Source organism: Sebastes fasciatus, chromosome 5 (assembly GCF_043250625.1).
Source record: "Sebastes fasciatus isolate fSebFas1 chromosome 5, fSebFas1.pri, whole genome shotgun sequence".
In the NCBI taxonomy this organism is placed as follows: domain Eukaryota; kingdom Metazoa; phylum Chordata; class Actinopteri; order Perciformes; family Sebastidae; genus Sebastes; species Sebastes fasciatus.
The window spans coordinates 14,736,827-14,757,319 of NC_133799.1; the positions used below are offsets into that span (position 1 = coordinate 14,736,827).

General features: G+C 37.1%; 2 protein-coding genes across 7 annotated transcripts in view; one reads left to right on the forward strand and one right to left on the reverse strand.

Annotated features, from left to right (window-relative positions):
- ttll7 (tubulin tyrosine ligase-like family, member 7) overlaps positions 1-2,632 on the reverse strand; it is a 100,742-nt gene extending 98,110 nt beyond the window's left edge. For 4 of the 5 annotated variants that reach the window (XM_074635160.1, XM_074635157.1, XM_074635158.1 and 1 more), the window contains exon 1: positions 2,403-2,632. The gene's annotated coding sequence lies outside the window, so the exon portion shown is untranslated. The remainder of the gene's footprint in view (positions 1-2,402) is intronic. The other variant, XM_074635159.1, reaches the window with a different exon arrangement.
- Positions 2,633-6,295: 3,663 nt separating this feature from the next.
- prkacba (protein kinase, cAMP-dependent, catalytic, beta a) lies at positions 6,296-20,491 on the forward strand. Of its 2 annotated transcripts, none has more exons than XM_074635164.1 (10): positions 6,296-6,668; positions 11,359-11,420; positions 11,722-11,850; positions 13,714-13,812; positions 14,182-14,264; positions 14,507-14,633; positions 15,481-15,576; positions 16,809-16,931; positions 17,159-17,323; positions 17,583-20,491. In XM_074635164.1, the coding sequence occupies exons 1-10, from the start codon at positions 6,623-6,625 to the stop codon at positions 17,706-17,708; spliced, it is 1,056 nt and encodes a 351-aa protein (XP_074491265.1). In that variant the 5' UTR covers positions 6,296-6,622; the 3' UTR covers positions 17,709-20,491. The 2 variants fall into 2 exon arrangements, with proteins under 2 accessions (XP_074491265.1, XP_074491264.1); XM_074635163.1 differs by lacking the exon at positions 6,296-6,668 and adding an exon at positions 9,600-9,837.
- Positions 20,492-20,493: the final 2 nt, after the last annotated feature.

Here is a 20,493-nt window from a genome sequence, read left to right on the forward strand (position 1 = left end):
TTCTGGTAAAAAAAACATAAGCCCACCCAGGTGCATGCTGGTGCTATATCTGCCTACCTACCTATATAACCGCGGGTGCCCACAGTTTTACCCAATTCATAAACAAAAGAAAACAAAATACTAATTATGCAAAACACTAAATATAGGCTACTAAACAAGAAAATAATTAAACTAAATAAATAACTAGCAAAAGAAATCACTGTCAAAAATCAAATCTAAATAAAGTGAACATCCAGAATAATAAATCAAACAATACTAATTATTATTAGTAAAACAACAACTAAATACTAACAACAAATGAATAGCTCCTACACCCAGCATTATATTACAAAGGGAAGATGCCTGTCAATCAAAGATGAATTAATCACCTGGAGAAAAAAAAAGCTGCTGACACAGATATGTGAACTGTTGTGCATATGACATGTAATTTAAAACCTGTATCAAATAGCAACCAAGCCTACTTGCTTAGATATTGTAGTTGCAATGTGCTGCAATGAATATCATGTATTAATCCAAAAGCTGCAGGACGCCAACTGTAGTCTGCATGCAAATACAAGATTATACATATCATATCCTTCTTAATAGCCTTATCTCTGGGATAATTCCAGGAGGCAGGATGCCATCGAGAGCTCATATGTTATGTTATTATTATGTAATACATCTGCTCTTTTAAGGACTGGTCATCTCCAGGCTGCTCTCTCAGCATATGGTCTCTTAAGTGGACTACAAAACAGACCAGACTAAATCAAATGGCTCTTCAAAGAACAGTGTAATGAACTCTGAGCATCCACTGCAATAGTATTGCATGCCAAGACCAGATTTATTTACATGCAAAGCTAGCCTGAGCTAAGAAGCTATGCTACTAAGACAGGGTCTGAAATTAACCTTTTTCCTCACCTGCCACTGTGGCAGGTCACTGAACATTTCTACCGGCCACTCATTTTTTTTGTCTGCCACTAGGTAGAACGCTTTAAAACTGTAAACACTGAGTGGTACCAGACGGTAGAATTATGGAATATATCATGTAACCTTAATCCATGACTATATTTGGTAACACTTCATTTTACAGGTCTGCAAATTTCATGGTAATTAGGTGATAATTAGCAAGTTACATATTTGAAATTTCTTTGGAATTACTGCCAAATTACCCAAATATTTACCAAATATTTACCTCCAAAACCAAACCTAATAGAAGACACTTCTGATCAGCACAAATCTCACCATTGTGTGACTTATTGTGTACACAAATGTAACCTGGTAGCTGATGTCATGATTCAGGGAGTTTTTTAAAGAAATTTCAAAGAAGTTATTTGCTAATTATCATCTATTTACCAGCAGACATGGAAATAAAGCATATACTATACACATTATAGACTGTAATTTTAATTTCCGATTAAGTTTTGACCAAGTTGTTGCTACATTAAAATGGGTAGTTAAGGTTTTAACAGGTTCCTGTTCATTTTGAAGATTTTTTTATCAAATTGTTGGTGTATGTACTTATTACTTATTACTTTCAGTAAATGTATATTTATATATTTATTTGGAAATAAAGCATATCAATTAACTTTGTATTCTTTTCCTGGAAATGTATTAAATAAATTACCAGCTATTGGGGAATAGCAGAATATAATTATTAAATTATGCTTATAATAAAGTAATTTTCAATAAATTTATAGGTAAATACTGGGGGTAATTTGGCAGTAATTCCAAAGAAATTTCAAATAGGTTAACTTGGTAATTATCAGCTAATTACCATGAAGTGTTACCATATATTTAATTTAGGCTTTAGAATTACTTTGTAAAAATAATATTTCTTAATATAAGGAAAACCTGTCTGCCAGGTGGCAGGTGCTAATTTCATTCCCTGTACTAAGAGCAGCTAGGAGGGGGATCTCTGCTTGTCACAGCATAGCAGCAGTCAATATGGTATCTTCCAGATCACTGAAAGGGATAGTAGGCCATCCCCCTTTTTTAACACATCTTGTCTTGTATTTCAGGATGATTAGTGCAAGCTGGATTTCTTAAACCTCGCGTGTAATATCTTAGATGTCAGGAAATTGGTCAAATTGAATGTCACAAAGGTGAAACAAGGTGTTCTTAATGCTATGAATAAGCTAGTGGTGGCTAACGTTAGGGTTGCTAGTGTCCAGGTCAGGTGGAAGGATCACACACAAGGAAACAATCTCAGTTCACCTGCTACACATCAAAGCAGCGTTAATGTTTAGCCTTTTGAATGACGGCCTTGTCATTGTTAATGTAGCTTCAAAATGAAATGAATTACTGAATGGGATCTAATGAATCAAAGAGGAACACATAATGACCCTGTGCTACTTGTACAGTTAGCTTAGCTTAGCAGAAGGATGGAGAGGCGACAGTAGGCGAAGTAGCCCGTTTAACGTTACCTTATTCAGTCCAGTGCAGCTCTTTTGCTGGTCTCAGCCGCTGTTAAGTGAAACACTGTCTCTGTAAAGAACCAGTCCAGTCCCCAAGAGTGTTTTTAACACTATAACAGTGTTTATTTTGGCGTTACTACTTAAAAACTGACGTTACTTAACAGACAGAAATCAGTATCTTGAAGTCCTCTTGTGTGTGCTGTATGAGAGTGCTGGAGCGAGTCCAATGGGCGAAACCATTCAGAGAGAGGGGGGGTGGGCTGAATAAAGTGCTGAAGTTTGCATTCTCAATGTGGCACCAACGTGACGTTTGGTGTATTGTAGGCAGTACATGTTAAGTCAGCACATGTTATTTTAAACTCTTAACTAGTTGTGAGTGAGGATAAAATAAAATAAAAAGCTGCGAGGTATGTTTCGTACACCTCTTTTTAGGTCGTAATTTAGGCTTCGGTCGCAGCTCTTCCTGATACAAACACTAGAAAGCTACCTAGCAACTGAGTCGCTGGCCATGGTGCTAAAAAACAGCTCTGCTTTATTATCCCTCTCAGAGGTCATTTATATTCACTTCTTGTTACCTATTCATTGCTGTAATAATGTGGAAATATTCCTCAAACGTTGTCAGACTCTTGCATATTTGGTGAATTAAGTAATAATAATAAACTTTTTTATTATTAATAATAATAATAATAATAATAATAATAATAATAATAATAATAATAATAATAATTGAGAGACAGATTTTAGGCACAGAGTGATAATTGGTTAAAGTGATGGAATGTATTAAGTAAATAATAGGGATTCATAAATACAATGTCAGGTATCATTTTCTTTGTTAAAATTGTGTATTCTGATGTAACACTAATTATGTGGTCTTGGGTCAGAGCTCACAACAGCAAGGCAGGTATTTTACATGCAATGAATTCTAATTTCTAAGTAATGTTTGCTAACATGACTTGAAACTGAGTGAGGTGAAACTATGGAGTTGAACATTACTTTCCCTACAAATAAATTTGATAAATTGTGTTTCACATAAAAGAAAAAGCATTAGAAGAAAGAAGGAGTGCAAAAAGGCTACAAGTAGTGCGCCCATCTGTAACCTGCCTCATCTCTCATGGATGTGCTGGAACAATTTGTTGACTTATAGATTGCTTGATTTAAAAAACGATTACTTCGGGGTTTGGGGATGTTAATCGCAAGACATTTGAATTGTAACGTAACTAACTTGTGCAATTATCATTTTTGATATTTTACAGCCACGCCTTGTAAGTCACTACCATATCAATTGCAGCCTTGCAGATGTAAATTAAATCACAGTGGATGCTCAAAATTGTAAGGCAAGATTAAGAATTATAGCTCTTATTTTTCATTTATATGTTAAATAACTGATAGGCTGTTACCTATACAGTGAACCATTGTTCACTCCAATAAGATGAGAATGTATCAGGAACATTTTACCTTAAACTGAGACGTCTATTATTGAAAAGTTCCCAGTGACTGCTTATAAGGTATTTATTGTTTTCTTCAAAAAACAAAACATGAAGTTGACTTTGAAGGATAACATCACTTCCTGTGTCTATTAAGTTGTTAGTAAGGTAACTGTTCTGTCAAAAAGGATGCATTCATGACTCATGGGAAATACAGAAACTATAATGCACGCTTGCAGCACTTGATTTTGTGATCTGACTTCTTAATTGTTACAATTGGCTGGATATTTCCATTATAGTAGATACTGCTGTATTTTTTATTTGCTACATTAATACTCATGGACAAAGTCCATAACTTTATTAGTGGTGGTGTTTGCTAAATAAATTAACAGCCATTGCTGTTCATTCATGGTCTGTCTGAAAACATTTATAATGAATCAACATAATGGATGACCAAACAATGTGAAATCTATTGTGAAAATCGGGAATCCCTCACATTTTTTGGCTCTTTAACAGCTACTTTGTAATGTTACACGGTATGCACCATTTACACCTATGGTCTTAATTTCTGAGATCTCAATAAAATGTATTGCTAAACATTTTGTAATAGAAATATTTCAATTTAAAATATTTAATATTTAAAATGGCAGTCTTTAAGATTTTCATTTAAATAAATGTCTGTTAAGTCACTCTTTATAGCCAAATGAGGTAGCACAATGGTGATTGATTCTATGGCCCACTGATGAAAGTATTGCAATATTTATATATTATTAAAGTGTTATGAAATGGGTGTTTCTGGTGACACTCCCAGAAAAAAATTCTGCTGTATACAAACAAAAACATGTAACTATGCACACAATTCTCAAAACTTGAAGCTCATGTACATAGAAATGTATTTTATATTCTATTTCTAAGCTCGTACATTATGTCAACAAAAACACACCAGACTGCTGAGCTACATCGTTTTCACTCAAATCAACCAGGACTGAAATCTTAACGATTGCCACTTTAAATACGTATCTAATTAGAAATATTTCCTCATCATCAAACTTAAGCTTAGCTATAGATGTTGTCTGGAGATTCAAGGTAGCTGGCTCACCATGCAAATAACAGTTATAATAATAATAATAATAATTTTGAGAGACAGATTTTATGCACAGAGTGATCATTGGTCAAAGTGATGGACTCTATTTAGTAAATAATAGGGATTCACCAATACAAATGGATCGGATATCGGACCGATACTTACTCAAACAGTTGGATCGGGTATCGGTGACAATGGAGCCGATATATTCAATGCACTTTTATGCTTATATGCTATACACATTATAGACTGGAATTTTAATTCCCGTTTAAGTTTTGACCAAGTTGTTGCTACATTAAAATGGGTAGTTAAGGTTTTAACAGGTTCCCGTTGAGATTGAAGATTTTTATCAAATATACTTTCAGTAAATGTATATCTATATATGTATTTGTTACATTTTGTTTTACAAAGTTAAGAAAGCAATGTTTGTTTTTTTCAATATTATATTTATTGTTTTTTTTGTTCATTTTGAAACAACAGAACAAACATTCACAAACGTCCCCAATAATAACATTCTCGTTACAAAGAAACTTAACAAACCTAAAATTAATATAAAATAAGCCAGTATAGATACAGGAAACACATATTATATACAAAAAAATAGATATATACTGTAAGTAAAAAGAATATACACAAGTAAAAAAAAAAAATGTTTAAGTCAAACCTTTAGTAACCTTAACCTTTGTTATTTTGACCAGTTGTCATTTTCTGCAAATAAATGCTCTAAATGACAATATTTTTATTTGAAATTTGGGAGAAATGTTGTCAGTAGTTTATAGAATATAACAAACAATTTCATTTTACTCAAACACATACCAATAAATAGTAAAACCAGAGAAACTGATAATTTTGAAGTGGTCTCTTAATTTTTTCCAGAGCTGTATATATAACATATATTTTTATATATATATATATGTTATTTATTTATATATTATATATATTATTTATTTATTTATTTCCCCAAATCCTTCATGAAATGAGGAATAATCCCAAAACATTATTCATATATAATATATATATATATATATATATTATATATTATTTATTTATTTATTTATATATTATTATTATTACATACTTTTATATATATAAGTATGTAATAATAATATATAAATCCCCAAATCCTTCATGAAATAAGGAATAATCCCAAAACATTATTCATATTTAACATTAATTATTATTAGTTATTCTCTGACAGATATCGCTGTTTGTTATGTGTAGAGGTGCATTTGTCCCGGGCACTAAAACTGAGGAGATGGAGACAGACAGACAGAAGAACATGTCAGCCTGCTACAAGTATGAATGTGATGTATGAGTAAGTCACTACGATGTCCGAGCGGCACGTGAACGCAGCATTTCACCCATCAAGTCTCGCTCTCTGGGAATTCCCATATGACGTGAACGCAGCACAAAACGACAGCAGGCAGAGGTGAAAAGTCTGGATCATGTTTTCATCCCAGCGGAGGCATTTCACTTGAACGATAAAGAAGACACTGTAAATAAAGATCAACAACAGGGCGGTTCGGTTAAGCAGAGCACGGTCGAGGTTCAGTACCAACAACAACGACAGAAAACATTGATGTTTGTTGTTGTTAGCCAGCCAGCTAGCACAAGCTGAAATCTGTTAGCTAGGAGACCTCTGTCTGTTAGCTCACCGCCACCATCACCATCACCACCATCACTGCTCCTAGACCAGCTGTGCATCAGTCTGTCTTCCTACGATGGGAAACGCAGCTACTGCCAAGAAAGGCAATGAGCAAGAAAGCGGTGAGTACCTGGAAAACACACCCAGCTAGCCTTGTTAGCCATCTTTAGCAGAGCAGTGGTTGTCTCAGTGTTAGCAGCAGACAGTACAGTAATATGGGCTGCAGACAACAACCATCTTTGGTAGGGCAGTTTTACAAGGTGTGCTAGCAGCTCCCTCGTAATGGTGTCTGTTTGCTTATCTCTCACTTGGAAACACAGTGCCACACATATGATGATGCAGCTAGCTCATTATTGAACATTTGAAGCAGATGACAGTGTTCTGTTGAAGGTTTTCCCATAGCAGTGAATGCAAAAGTCTCAACCAATATGTTCTTATCGTTCACACTGTAACTGAAGTTATCAAGGCACCATGTTTAATTTGGGAACACAGTGCCATATTTGATGATGCAGTTAGCTCATTATTGAACATTTGAAGCAGATGACAGCATCATGTTGAAGGTTTTCCCATAGCAGTGAATGCAAAAGTCTCAACAAAAATGCAAAATATGTTCTTATTGTTCACACTGTAACTGAAGTTATCAAGGCACCATGTTTAACTTGGAAACAGTGCCACATATGATGCTGCAGCTAGCTAATTATTGAACATCTGAAGCAGATGAAAGCATCCTGTTGAAGGTTTTCCCATAGAAGTAAATGCAAAGTCTCAACCAAAATGTTCTTATTGTTCACACTGTAACTGAAGTTATCAAGGCAACATTTTTAACTTGGAAAAACAGTGCAACAGATGATGCAGCTAGCTAATTATTGAACATTTGAAGCAGATGACAGCATCCTGTTGAAGGTTTTCCCATAGCAGTAAATGCAAAGTCTCTCAACCAAAATGTTCTTATTGATTCACACTGTAACTGAAGTTATCAAGGCACCATGTTTAATTTCCAAAGAGCTAATAGCAGCTGCTTGGAAGCTAGATAACATCAGCAAACATTGGTCTCTGCTAAAGCTGCAGTGCAAAAGGCCTAGTTGCTACCAAACAACCTGAAGGTACCTGATAATCAGACCAAGTTGACCAGATGGCTGCTTGATGTGGTTAAAGCAGGCTAATGGTGGTAATAATGGTGTTTTTGGTGTCTTAGTGTTGCTTTTGTTTTTTCCAAACCCAAAATGGCAAGCAAAATTTTCCATCCCACACTTATGTGCAGTGTTGGAAATTAACTTTTTTGTCCACCTGCCACTGTGGCTTGTAGATCACAAAATCTACCAGCCACTCCACAGATTACCATTGTTTTTTTGGGCTGGTGAGTGAAGCAAATCTAACAGCCACTTGCATATTTCAACAGCAGTTGGCTAGTGGCTGGTGTTAATTTCCAACCCTGCTTATGTGTCAAGTCAGCTGTCAACAAGTTTACTGTAAATCAAGAAATGTTATGCCTCGATCGCTGCTTTTCTTACAGTGACATTAACCTGTTGTGTTGATGATATAACATAAATAAATGGTAGCTCCCGTCCTAGTCAAAATTGCACCTGTTGAATGGCAATTTTGCAATCTGAAGTGCTCCATCAATCACTTGAAAGCAGTAGCCAGAGGGCTCTCTGTTGTGTTTAGTGTGTATTTTGTCAGTAATGACCAACTAATCCACTAAACTGTCTGTCTGGAGAGCAGTGATCTTGACCTGCTTTCTGATTGGCAGTGGTCCACACAGTCTCTCAGCCTTGTGACTCTGAGCCACCTGTAGTTTCTGCAGGGAGGGGCGTAGGGTTGAGTACAATAACACTGTGATGCAAACAGGAAAGCTACAGGAACACACTGTTAACACATTGTTGGTGTCATTTAGATCTCCGTTTGCATTTTGGTAGGGCTGACCCGAATGTTTCGAAGCGTCAACCGCTGCCATGGTATTCGACATCCAAATCACTTTTTGAATGCTTCGGGTTTTTTTAAACGTTTTTATATATAAGTATGTAATAATAATATATAAATCCCCAAATACCTGATGAAATAAGGAATAATCCCAAAACATTATTCATATTCAACATTAATTATTATTAGTAATCCTCAGACAGATATCGCTGTTTGTTATGTGTAGAGGTGCATCAGGTACAGTAGTGTGGCAGCAGCACTATCCCGGGCACTGAAACTGGGGAGATGGAGACAGACAGACAGAAGAACATGTCAGCCTGCTGCGCCGCACTGCTCCGCGAAGCTTTGAATACCTTTGAATATTTCTCATCAAAACCCCAAAAATGGTATTCGGAACAGCCCTACATTTTAGGTATTTTAACATCGAGAGGGCCCCAAACTGCTGTAACATTTAGCATTAAAAAAAGTGTGCAGCTGACTTTAAGGAGGACCTATTATGCTTTTGTGTTTTTTCCCTTTCCTTTAGTGTGTTATATAGTCTGAAGAGTTTGGTTCAGTTGACCAATCACAACAGAGTGGGCCAGCTGACCAATCAGAGCAGACTGGGCAGGAGCTCAAACAGAGCGTTTCAGACAGAGGGTGAAAAGAGTTACTGCGTCACAGCCAGTATGAGAGAAGTAAAGTGTTTTTTTTAACAATAAAGCATGTAAACATGTTCTAGTAGAAACCCAAATCACAAGTATACACCTGAAAATAAGCATAATAGGTCCTCTTTAAGTATAGAGGAAAGCTCTTTGAAGAACTGCATTGTTAAACTTTACCACCAGAGAGCACGATATCCTGGAGATAACTTCTCTCTAAGTCAGTGAGTGGGTGGAACAGGCCTACAGTTTCCTTATCAGCACTCTGAATGCACAACAGCTGTGCAATGTTTTTGACATAACCTTAAGAGGCTGGCCTTTTTTTGTTTCTTTGTATCCCTTTATCAAAACATCACCATTTGCATTTGAGACCAATAGCCTAAATGTTTTCCACGCCACATAGAAAAAGTAGACATGCAGTTAGCCGCTGAAACTGAAGCAGAGGAGAGTGCTTGAACAGGAAGTTTCACTTTATGTGGTTAGCCAAGCATTGCAGTGCACTTGGCTTGATACAGGAAGTTCATATCACTCATTGGTCTTCACTCTAAAACCGGTTACTGAGCCTTTTCACTCGCGGAACAAGAAGCTTGTCACGAAATGGCCCAGGGAAAGGACCAATCCTTCGCCAGCCGCCTTTTCCATAGATGTCGTAAGAGTAACCCAGAGCAGAAAGGGCAAGAGAACGAGGTGCCTCATATCTCTGAGTTCACCATCATGTGGGATAAGTTCAGTAAGTGCTTTGTGTTGCTTTTACACTTAAAATGTGTCTGCAGCTCTGAGCAGGACGAGTCTCAGCTCATGTTTGTGGTTTTTGTTTGTCGGAGAACTGATTTAGATGAAGCTTATAAAAAAAAACAAGTGGCATATTAGTCTAAATTGTACAGGTCTTTTAATAGTTTTGATAAACCTTTAAGTTTGATTATGTATTTTTTTCATGTACATTAGTTTGTCAAGTCTTAAAACGTCAAGTACACACATCCAGACGTTAGTAAAAGCAGCTTTGTCGAGCAAGCCTTTTGTGGCGCTTCAGTCGCTTGCATCATCTTAATATCTCTGTCCTGTCATTTTTGTGTACTGTTCTGCAAGTATGAAATGTGTTTTATGTGTGCTCTTTTACAATGTCTTTTCAATCACTGTTGTTTTATAGTCTTTGTGACAGATGTTAACAATATTTTGTGACAGATGTAGGATAGCGAAAGCCTCCTCCCATACTGGTAAGAAAGAAAGAGAAAGTTAGGTCTAAATATTGAAGACTACCTACTGTGAAAAATCAAACCCATATGAACAGAAATATCCGCTTAATTGTAAAGAACAAAAACCCCTGACTAATGGTTTTTATAGTCAATTGAAGAAATAAGTCTTCCAACCAAAATAATCGTATTGTTTTGATGTAGAATACTTTAATCAGGTTTCACTTAGTTGTCTTCTCCAGTGTCATTTTGTCGTGTGTCGCATTTAAACCACTTGAATCTCAAATGTCCTTGTTTTTAAGCACTTCATAAATGTTTCTTCCTCTCTTTCTCTTCTCCACCATTTCCATCCATGTGGGTCCTGCAAACCCTTGGTGAACTGTAGAGACTTTTGGTATGCTCATTTTTCCATGAGCCGTCCTAAGTCACAGAGTTTATTCTGCAGTTTTTAGGCCTACCAGGCTCGTAGTATCCTACAAAGATTGCGGTTAAATAAGACAGTCTGTTAACATACAGCTTCCACATATAGTCCTTCAATGCCAGGTATGCATTTAAATCAGCAACCGCATACCAACTAGACATTAGATACCTACCACGACTCTGTGACTTTGGACATCTCATGTCTGCTGTGACTTTCACAATGTCTTTCTAATGCCTGCACCGTAGCCTCAGTTCTGTTCTGTATTTTGTCTTTTTCCTCTGCACAGTATTACTGCCTCCCCCCTTTACTCCCACCTACTCCTGAAAGGGATGCAGAATAGCTTTGAATTGGCCAGTTCTGTAAAGTCCACAAGAGCTCTTTGCATCACTTTATCGATTACAACTTCCTGCTTAGACGTGTGGTTTTGAGGTATTTTTTATGTCAAGTATAGTCCTGCATCCCAACTACTTGACATTTGCCTGACCTTAAAATGCATTTGTTTCCCTGAACTTGTGAACTGCCTTTGTTTATTTTCCCGTTAAACAGCCCCAGTTTGTTATTTTCCTCAACATGTTAACTGACCTTGTGTGTGTACCAAAAATGATAATTTGTTAAATCACACTTATGTCTCTTTTTATAGTGAAAGAGTTCTTAGCTAAAGCCAAAGAAGATTTTTTAAGAAAATGGGAGTGTCCACCACAGGTAAGTTGAACTCAAACTTTCATTTCCCTTAACTCGCTGGCCTCAGCGGTTTGTCATGTGCCAAACTGACAGATAGACATTTTGTTTGATAGCGCCTCGCCACTTCCTGGCTCACATGTTGTTGACTTCAACGCTACCTGATTGCATAATTGTACTGTGACACTAAGAGGCATTTATTCTGAGCTTTATGGAGGCAAAATGGCATACCAGTTGCATCCATAAGAGCTGAACTTACAAGCAGAAATGAAGCATTTCAATCATCAGTTTGCTGTATTCACTTCCACTCATAATGTTTCCTCAGAGCACAACCGGCCTGGATGACTTTGACAGGTTCAAGACTCTGGGCACTGGCTCGTTCGGGCGAGTCATGCTCGTCAAACATAAAGAAACAAATCAGTTCTACGCCATGAAGATCTTGGACAAACAAAAAGTAAGTATATGGCTTTAAAGAGAACTGTTTACCCATCTCATTAGATCTAGTGTCGTAAACCTAAAGCAAACTTCTGCACGTTTGACGAACGCTGTAACTACACAAGTGCTGCTCGTCTCGTAAAAGGAAATGGAACGCTTCCTCTCACGCACGGCCAGCGCGTTATCGTCGAAAACCTCAGAGGTGCTTCACAAGAGAGTTTCAATCTTTAAATACTGATGTGAGAGTCGTAGGAGGAGGTTAGTGTGTCCTCAGTGCGTCGCTCATGTAACAGTACACTGCTTCTTTGAATTTCACACAGTTGGTTTAAGAGGTAAAGCTGTCTGACTTTTGGTTTAAGCTGTGCTGCTGAAAGACTTCCCTTATTACCATATATGTCTGCCCACTTCTTGTTTTTTCACACTTCTCATGCTGCACTTTTACTAGTTCATCACAGGGGTCTTAAAGGATTATTCTGTGTTTTTACTACTACTAATCATGAACATGTCACATTGATGCTGACTATTTCCCAAAGCATGCCATTTATAATGTGTTTTTACTGCCTTACAGGTAGCCATTGTTTTCCATATAGATAGTTCAGTACGGAATGCAAATGAACTTGCAGAGACTTGAAACTTGCTTGAGATAAGTAGCTAACACCTCACAGCAAGGTGTTATATCATTGTGTGGTAATGCAGTTGAAACTGTGGATTGAGTTAATGTTTGACAGTCTTTTTAAACCAAAGACCAAGCAAATTGGGACATTACTTTCCATGATGTCTCTTAGCGCTGCCCCTCTTACTTGATTAGTTTGTCGTTTTGCTCTTAGTCAACTAAGATTTTTTTTGTTGATTAGTCGTTTTTTTATGCTATTTTCATGCAGAATGACTTATTTCCAAGAAACACATAAGCACATCTCTGGTAAACACAAGATTTAAAGTGGTGCTTTTGTGTGATTCCTTGTGTAGAAACTCAGTTTCACAGATCTGTCGATTAAATCATCTAGTTGATTAGTTGACAAAGTCTTTAGTCGAGGACAGCCCTGATTCTGACTTTTATTTTCTGACAATACGGCTTGTGGATGCAATACCGTTGAGCACCTGACTTTCAAGTCTTGTATGTCAGAGCTTCCCACCAACTCCTGAATGCACCAGACTGGCAAACTTGTCAAATTAATTGCACAGACAAAAATAAAACAGAACATGATGTTAACTCTGAAATTTTAAGTCTGTGCAAGTTGCTTTTCACACCTTACTGAAATTAATGGAAGACAGCAGCTGACTGGAGAGGAGGACAGACACAATTTCAAGATGTCAAAAAATAATGTTATGCTTTGAAGAGTGATCATTCATAACTGGGTTAAAACATTTAAAACACGTCTGTGTGCATTCACTTTTTAATCAGACATTGCTCTCAAAAAAAATCCTAAAAAACCTTTTGGGTTCTTGTAGCTTTGCCTTACATTGAATTCGGTAATGACATACTACACACACACACACACACACACACAGTATTTATATTGTAAGTATCTGGTGATAAGATATGTATCATGATGCAGGAGTTACGATTCAATATATTGTGATTTTTTAAAAATCGAGTTTAAGGAACACTGTCATAATATAAAGAACACACCACCATATGCATACAATCTGAGTGAAAAAAAACACATTAGCAGTGCACCCATACGCAACTTCATGTCTAAGTTTACGTTGTTACATTGGAGGGGAAGAGTCAAATGGCTGAAGATAGATTACAACACTAATGTAAAATGTAAACTATTAATTAAGTTTTTAAGAATCGATACAGTATCACATAAAGTCGTGATACTAAGTGTATAGATATGTTCTTACACCCCTATTATATTGTGCCTTGTGTTTTTTTCAGGTGGTGAAGTTGAAGCAGATAGAACACACACTAAATGAGAAGAGAATACTACAGGCCGTCTCTTTCCCCTTCCTCGTCAGACTGGACTTCTCTTTCAAGGTACATGTTGCCAACCACCTCTTACAATCAAATACACAGTTACCATGTTTTTATATGTTTGATCAAGGAATCCTAACGCTAATCCAACAGACCTTTTGTGTTCATCTGTCACAATGCTAAAGTTGGTACAGTACATCTCCTCGTTTATAATTTAAAAACAACCTCAACAGAAAGGACACCCCCGTAATAATGTACCATCACTTAACCTGATTGGGGTGTTTTATTTCCCTACCTGAAGAGCGCTTCCCTTTGCTTAAAGGTGTCTTGCTTCCGTAATAATGTACCATCACTTAACCTGATTGGGGTGTTTTATTTCCCTACCTGAAGAGCGCTTCCCTTTGCTTAAAGGTGTCTTGCTTTGATTAACAGGACAACTCAAACCTCTACATGGTGATGGAATATGTGCCCGGTGGAGAGATGTTCTCACACCTCAGACGTATTGGAAGGTTCAGGTATAATGTACATTTTATTTATTTATATTTTAAGTATTATATTTATTAGTAATCATTTATATTATTTACATATGTTTTCAGTGCTGTATCAGCCACTAATAGCTGGACAATTTTCACTTAGCTCACTGATAATGTCATGGATGGAATAGCTTGAGACAGACATTATTTGGCTACAATGAATGATTTATGCACCATAATCATGATGCAATAATGTCTGACTGTCCACCCTCCCTTCTTTTCAGTGAAAACCATGCAAGATTTTATGCAGCTCAGATCGTGCTCACCTTTGAGTACCTTCACTCCTTAGACCTCATCTACAGAGACCTGAAGCCTGAAAACCTGCTCATAGATCAGCATGGGTACATCCAGGTACACAGTCTGTGTCAAGTTTGTAATAGAAAAGTAAACTGAAGTCAGTCATCAACGAGTTTTGTCGGTAAACTATTAGTTGTAACTGAGAAGAATCTCATCCGCTGCTAGTAGAAAACAACCAAGAAAGAGTATGTGGACCTACTGTTTATGAAAATAAAGACGGTTAACAATAAATAACAAATTAAAGGGATAGTTCAGGTGTTTTGAAGTGGGGTTGTATGAGGTACTTATCCATAGTCAGTGTATAACAGACAGGAGTTACCGCACGGAAGCAAAACAATGTACTGCTGTGGACGGGACCGGCGGCAAAACATATTTTGGCCACCTAAAAGAAAGGCCCACCTAGAAAACCTTGCTGTGAGACAGCTATACAGTCTATACATGTTTCCGACTCGGAGGTGCATTATCAATGCTCTCGCCAAAGCAACCAGACTCCATTTAAAAAAAATAGGTAATTTTAACTGACTATGTATACAGTAAGTACCTCATACAACCCCACTTCAAAATACCCAAACTATCCCTTTAACACGTTTAGTCGATTTGATCCATGCTAGATTTTTGAAAAATGACAAACAGATGTAGGTTGTGTTAATTGCCCTGACGTAGATCTACAGTGGTCGAAATATGTTGTCATTTTTATGATTAAGGCTTTTTAATATTTCCTTCCTCGTCCTTGTTTTTGATCTACTGTTGAGTACACAGAGGGACCACTCATCTCGCTTTCCTTGACGCAGGCTTCTGTTTATCTGTTGATAGCCGTGGGTCTGAAGTGTAGTACTATACATGTTAACTATGCCCTGACGTAGTCACTTCTCTTATCATGCTCCTATTGTTCTTTCTTAAGGTCACAGACTTTGGCTTTGCCAAAAGAGTAAAAGGCAGGACCTGGACATTGTGTGGAACTCCTGAGTACCTGGCTCCAGAGATCATCCTCAGCAAGGTGAACCCTTTATACCTAATATACAGCCTGCATACATATTATTACAGTACAGTTAGAAAGGGCTAAAACAGTAACTCAAGCACAATGGATTTCAAACGAAACAATGATTTGATGAATTAAAGGGTCTTCATATTTGGAGAAAAATGTTAAGAATTGTAGCCCTTTTTATGCACAGTAACCCCAATTTTATGACAATAATAATAATAACTTTATTTATATAGCACCTTTCAGAACAAAGTTACAAAGTGCTTTACAGTAAAAAACAATAATAAAGCTAAAACATGTACAAGATATAAAACAGGATAAATAGTTTAAATGGGTACAATAAATATCTTCAGTTAAGAAAAAGCCAAACGATAAAAGTGAGTTTTCACCTCTAGTGACAAATCAAGATTTAGGAACCGTTAGTAGGGCCTTGTCGGAGGATCTCAAGCAGCGATTAGGCTCATAGGAAGTTACGAGATCACAGATACAGTCAGGAGATAGACCATTCAAGGCTTTAAAAACAAGTAGTGAAATCTTAAAATCGATTCTAAAACTCCGAGGTAACCAGTGAAGGGCAGCAAGGATCGGTGTGATGTGGTCACAAAGCCTGGCAGCAGCGTTTTCTATAAGTTACACTCTGCCTGCTGATACCACAATAAAGCGTGTTGCAGTAGTCAAGTCTCGGGGAAATAAAAGCATGGATGACCTTTTCTAAATCTGCAGAAGAAAGGAATGACCTGATCTTAGATAAATGCTGCAGTACAATGACCCTTAACATATAGACGAGACAAACAATAAGTTTCAAGTGAAACTGAGCACATTCACTTGACAAAGAGACCAGACTTGAGTCAAAAAGTCTTTGAAACAAGCAAGAGCTGAAGCTGGCTGCCGTCTAGATCACCACAAGACAAGATAAGCATCTGCTGATGTATCTGGCTCGTATATGTCATTGGATGCAAAGGATCTTGCTAATTTGTCAAATTTTTTTGTCCTAAAATTGACTGTTTATAAGAGGATGCACCAGTCATATGATGTAAACGGAAAAACAAGTTAAAGCTAAGTGCAGAGCCAACAGAAGAAGAAATGTGTCACGCTTATCTATATCTGGACTGCTCTGCATGTCTCGAGTCTTTCTGACTGTCGTTACCAGTCGTTATCCAAGGTTGTTTTGCATGGTTAAGGTTGAGCCAAGAAACCTACAGCCTTTCTAAAATAATGTTTTTTCTTTCTGTTTCTGACTCTTCCAGGGCTACAACAAAGCTGTGGACTGGTGGGCTCTTGGAGTTCTCATCTATGAAATGGCTGCTGGTTACCCTCCATTTTTTGCTGATCAGCCGATCCAGATCTACGAAAAGATTGTGTCTGGCAAGGTATCCAGAGATACTCGCACACAAAGTCTTTGAGTTTCAATGTTTTAATTATCTGTCATTTCTCTGCTTGTCTTTCAACCTTAAACATCAACTTGGCATTGTTGTGTTTCTTATTGCTCTTTATATACTGTAACCAAGCATGTTATATTAAATGGGTGAAAACACCCGTGTGTTTGCGTTGATCGTGCTCGGTAATTCAGAGCTCCCTTCTTTTTTCGCTCCTGTAGGTACGATTTCCCTCTCACTTTAGCTCCGACCTGAAGGATCTGCTGAGGAACTTGCTCCAGGTGGACCTGACGAAGAGGTTTGGCAACCTGAAGAACGGCGTGAATGACATCAAAAATCACAAGTGGTTCTCCTCAACAGACTGGATCGCCATCTACGAGAGAAAGGTAGCTATTCATTGTGTCGTAACATGTTTCTGAATCCGGAACCATGCAGTGACACATCTGATACTGTCCATCGTTTAGTTCTTTCTTAAATTTAACAGAATGATCAAGACGTGATGGTGAAGTGTGCACAAGAACACAAAAATAAGCACAACTCGTGGTATTTTAATAGAAGATAATTTACATATAAACACCAGCTCTTGTTTGGCATATTTAAATGAATAATCAGAAAACAATTTCTTATTTTCTTCTGCATTCTTAGGTCGAAGCTCCCTTCTTGCCAAAGTGCAGAGGACCAGGAGACACGAGCAACTTTGACGACTACGAAGAGGAGGAGATTCGTGTCTCACAAACAGAAAAGTGTGCGAAAGAGTTTGCTGAGTTCTAGAGAGTTGGGCCAGAGTCCCATCAGGGCTCAACGTGTTTTTGGGATATTTGCACTCTCCTGAGGTTTAAGGTGGAACTGAGGCTGTCACGTGTTCAAAACAAAAGCCTCGTTCCTTCATTCCACACAGCTGAATGAGGTCCTTCTTGCCATGATCCTGCGTGCAGTTAGCACTAACCTATACACAGGCACATTATGCAGACACCCCTCGTGCTGCAACACAGAAATACTAGACCACGTTCTCATCTTTTGTCTGTTTTGTTTTTTATGTTTGCCACCTTTTGAATAGCCTCCCTCCTCCTTATTTCAAGTCAGATAATTATTTGAAAAGCAACGTGAAAACCAATATTATGCCCATTTCCAAATGGCACAAAGAGTGATTGATTGTATTAGCTGGTATTGCACATATTGTGATTTAAGCTTTGGGAAAATAGAAGGGATTTTTTTTTTTTGGGTTGAATTTCTAACATTGCCAGTCGTCTGTTAAACACCTGAGTGTGTTTTAGGGTTCAGTTTATTATTCCTTAATCATGAACACTTAAACCATTATTCATCATTCTGGTGTCCTTAAGACCTAGAGACGTGTATTTGTGCATATAGAAATATACATATATGAGACATTTTCAAACACTTTGTGTTGTTAAAGCATGACCAAAATTCAATCAAAGAAACTGGTGTTTTAGTGAAGGAAAAGCAACACTGATGACTTCTTGAAGTTTTGTGAGTTTTAGCACTCAGGCGTTCAGTTCTTGAAGGGACGGGTTAACAGTGACAAGTGTTATTATGGAGCAGAAACTTGTCAGTGCTGTGTTAACTCAATTGTAGCATCCATATCTGGTCACACCTCAGACTAGATGTGGTATCGAATGAAAGGAATAAGATGATATATTTTTCAGGTACAACTCTGTTTCTCGAGGAAGGAAAAACTGAAGCGGTTTGAGTGTGTCACTCTCCACACAACAGGTCATCGGTCTTTGGTACGTCCAGAAATGTATGAAGTGCATTTTTCAATAACTGAAAGGTCGGTTTGTTAGATTTTCTTGAGAGCAGTGTTGGTCACGAGGACGTATTTTGTCCATTCGGGTTTGCTTTTCAATTTTTGTTTTTAAATTGTGCTTTAGCGGAGCACTCGGAAGATATTATGTAACTGCCATATTTGTTTCATTTTTACTTTTGCATGTTTGTTTGTACAGCAGCATCACAAGCTAATAGTGCCCTGAAAGTGTTCCCATCTGTTTTGTTGTTGTTTTGTTACCTTTTCAATTGTTTCATAGCCTGAGACATTGATGCATTAGATAGGCTATTTTTATCTGAGCGACATATTCCTTCCACATAATCCCACAAAAGCAAAACTAAACCATTAACCACGAAATAATAACTGAAATATCATAACCTTAAAGTATTCATCCGTCTTGGTCACCACTTGGTTGAAACATACTTACCTCAACTATAGCTTGTAGTCTCTTCGCATCATTTTTTTAACCAATTTGTACACTGTGACGGAGCAATATTTGCTCATTCTTCCTCGCAAAATTGCTCAGGCCGAGTTAGAGAACGTTAACAGGCAAACATGTTTTTGGTCTTGTTACAGATTTCCAAAGGGAATAAGGTCAAAAGAGTCTGACTTTTGAAGAACATTTTCATTGTAAATCACTCCTGTTTAAGTTATATTGTCTACACATATTTAATATATATGTTCTCCCCTCAAGAGAAATAGAGGTTTAATGAGGGATTTCTTTTCTATACTGAGCACCATTCGTTTCCCATGAATTCTGACACATAGCCTGTCCTTACTGCTGAAATGTAGTCCCTGCCTCCGCGCCGGCGTGACGGGTTGACGTGTGTATTTAGAAGGCGATCATGTCAAAGGTTCAATACCTACAAGGCCAAGGTGTCCACTTGTTGAACTTCCAGCTTCTGCGATCCTTTGATTCCCTCGAGGGAAATTTGTCTCTGCTGTCCACAGGGAGGTCAGAGGTCATTTCTGCAGGTCGGACACTCAGGGTTGTGGGGAAAAATCAAAGATTTACATGTCACATCTTGTTGGAAACAATAATGCATTGTCTTTCAATTTAACATCTCTTTAAGTCTTCTGAAGTTTTGATCATTATTTGACATGGTGCTCAAGTGTTTGTAGATGAGAACAATGCAATTTAATCAACAATCTTAGACAACCAAATGTGAAAAAGGTTTGGTGACTGAATGCTTTTTTTTAAGGTACTGATGTTACTGTATATTGATATTGGCTATGCCTGATTTATTTTATTTTTTTTCATATATTGAGCACATGATGTGGTATTTTATTTAGCCCTGATTTCATTTCAAAAGGCACAACTGTTTCTTATGCTATTTTTTATTTATATTAGAGATGTCTAATAAAATTAAATTTTAAATGTTTAAACTTGCATATATATAAGGAGACTCCAACTGTTTTATTCACAAAAGTGTTATATACAGTGAATATATTGGATTATTTTTTTTATTTACCCTTATTAAAGATAAAACATTTATAGAAATTTAAATATTTACCACAGTCAATACACATTGATGCCTCTCATGCCTATTTTGAAATTGTAGCCTTTTTTTCCTAACCTTTTTTCTTACATTTCTTTACTTAGGAAATTAACTTTAATAACATTATTTTCCCAGATTTGAAGGGTGATCAGAATGTAATTGCAGAATCGATGATATTTTTTATTTGGACAAATCTACACCTGGGAATTAAGCATGTTTCAATCCAAACTGCCTGTGTGTAAATCTTCCCATAAAAATGTGTAGGAAACCCACA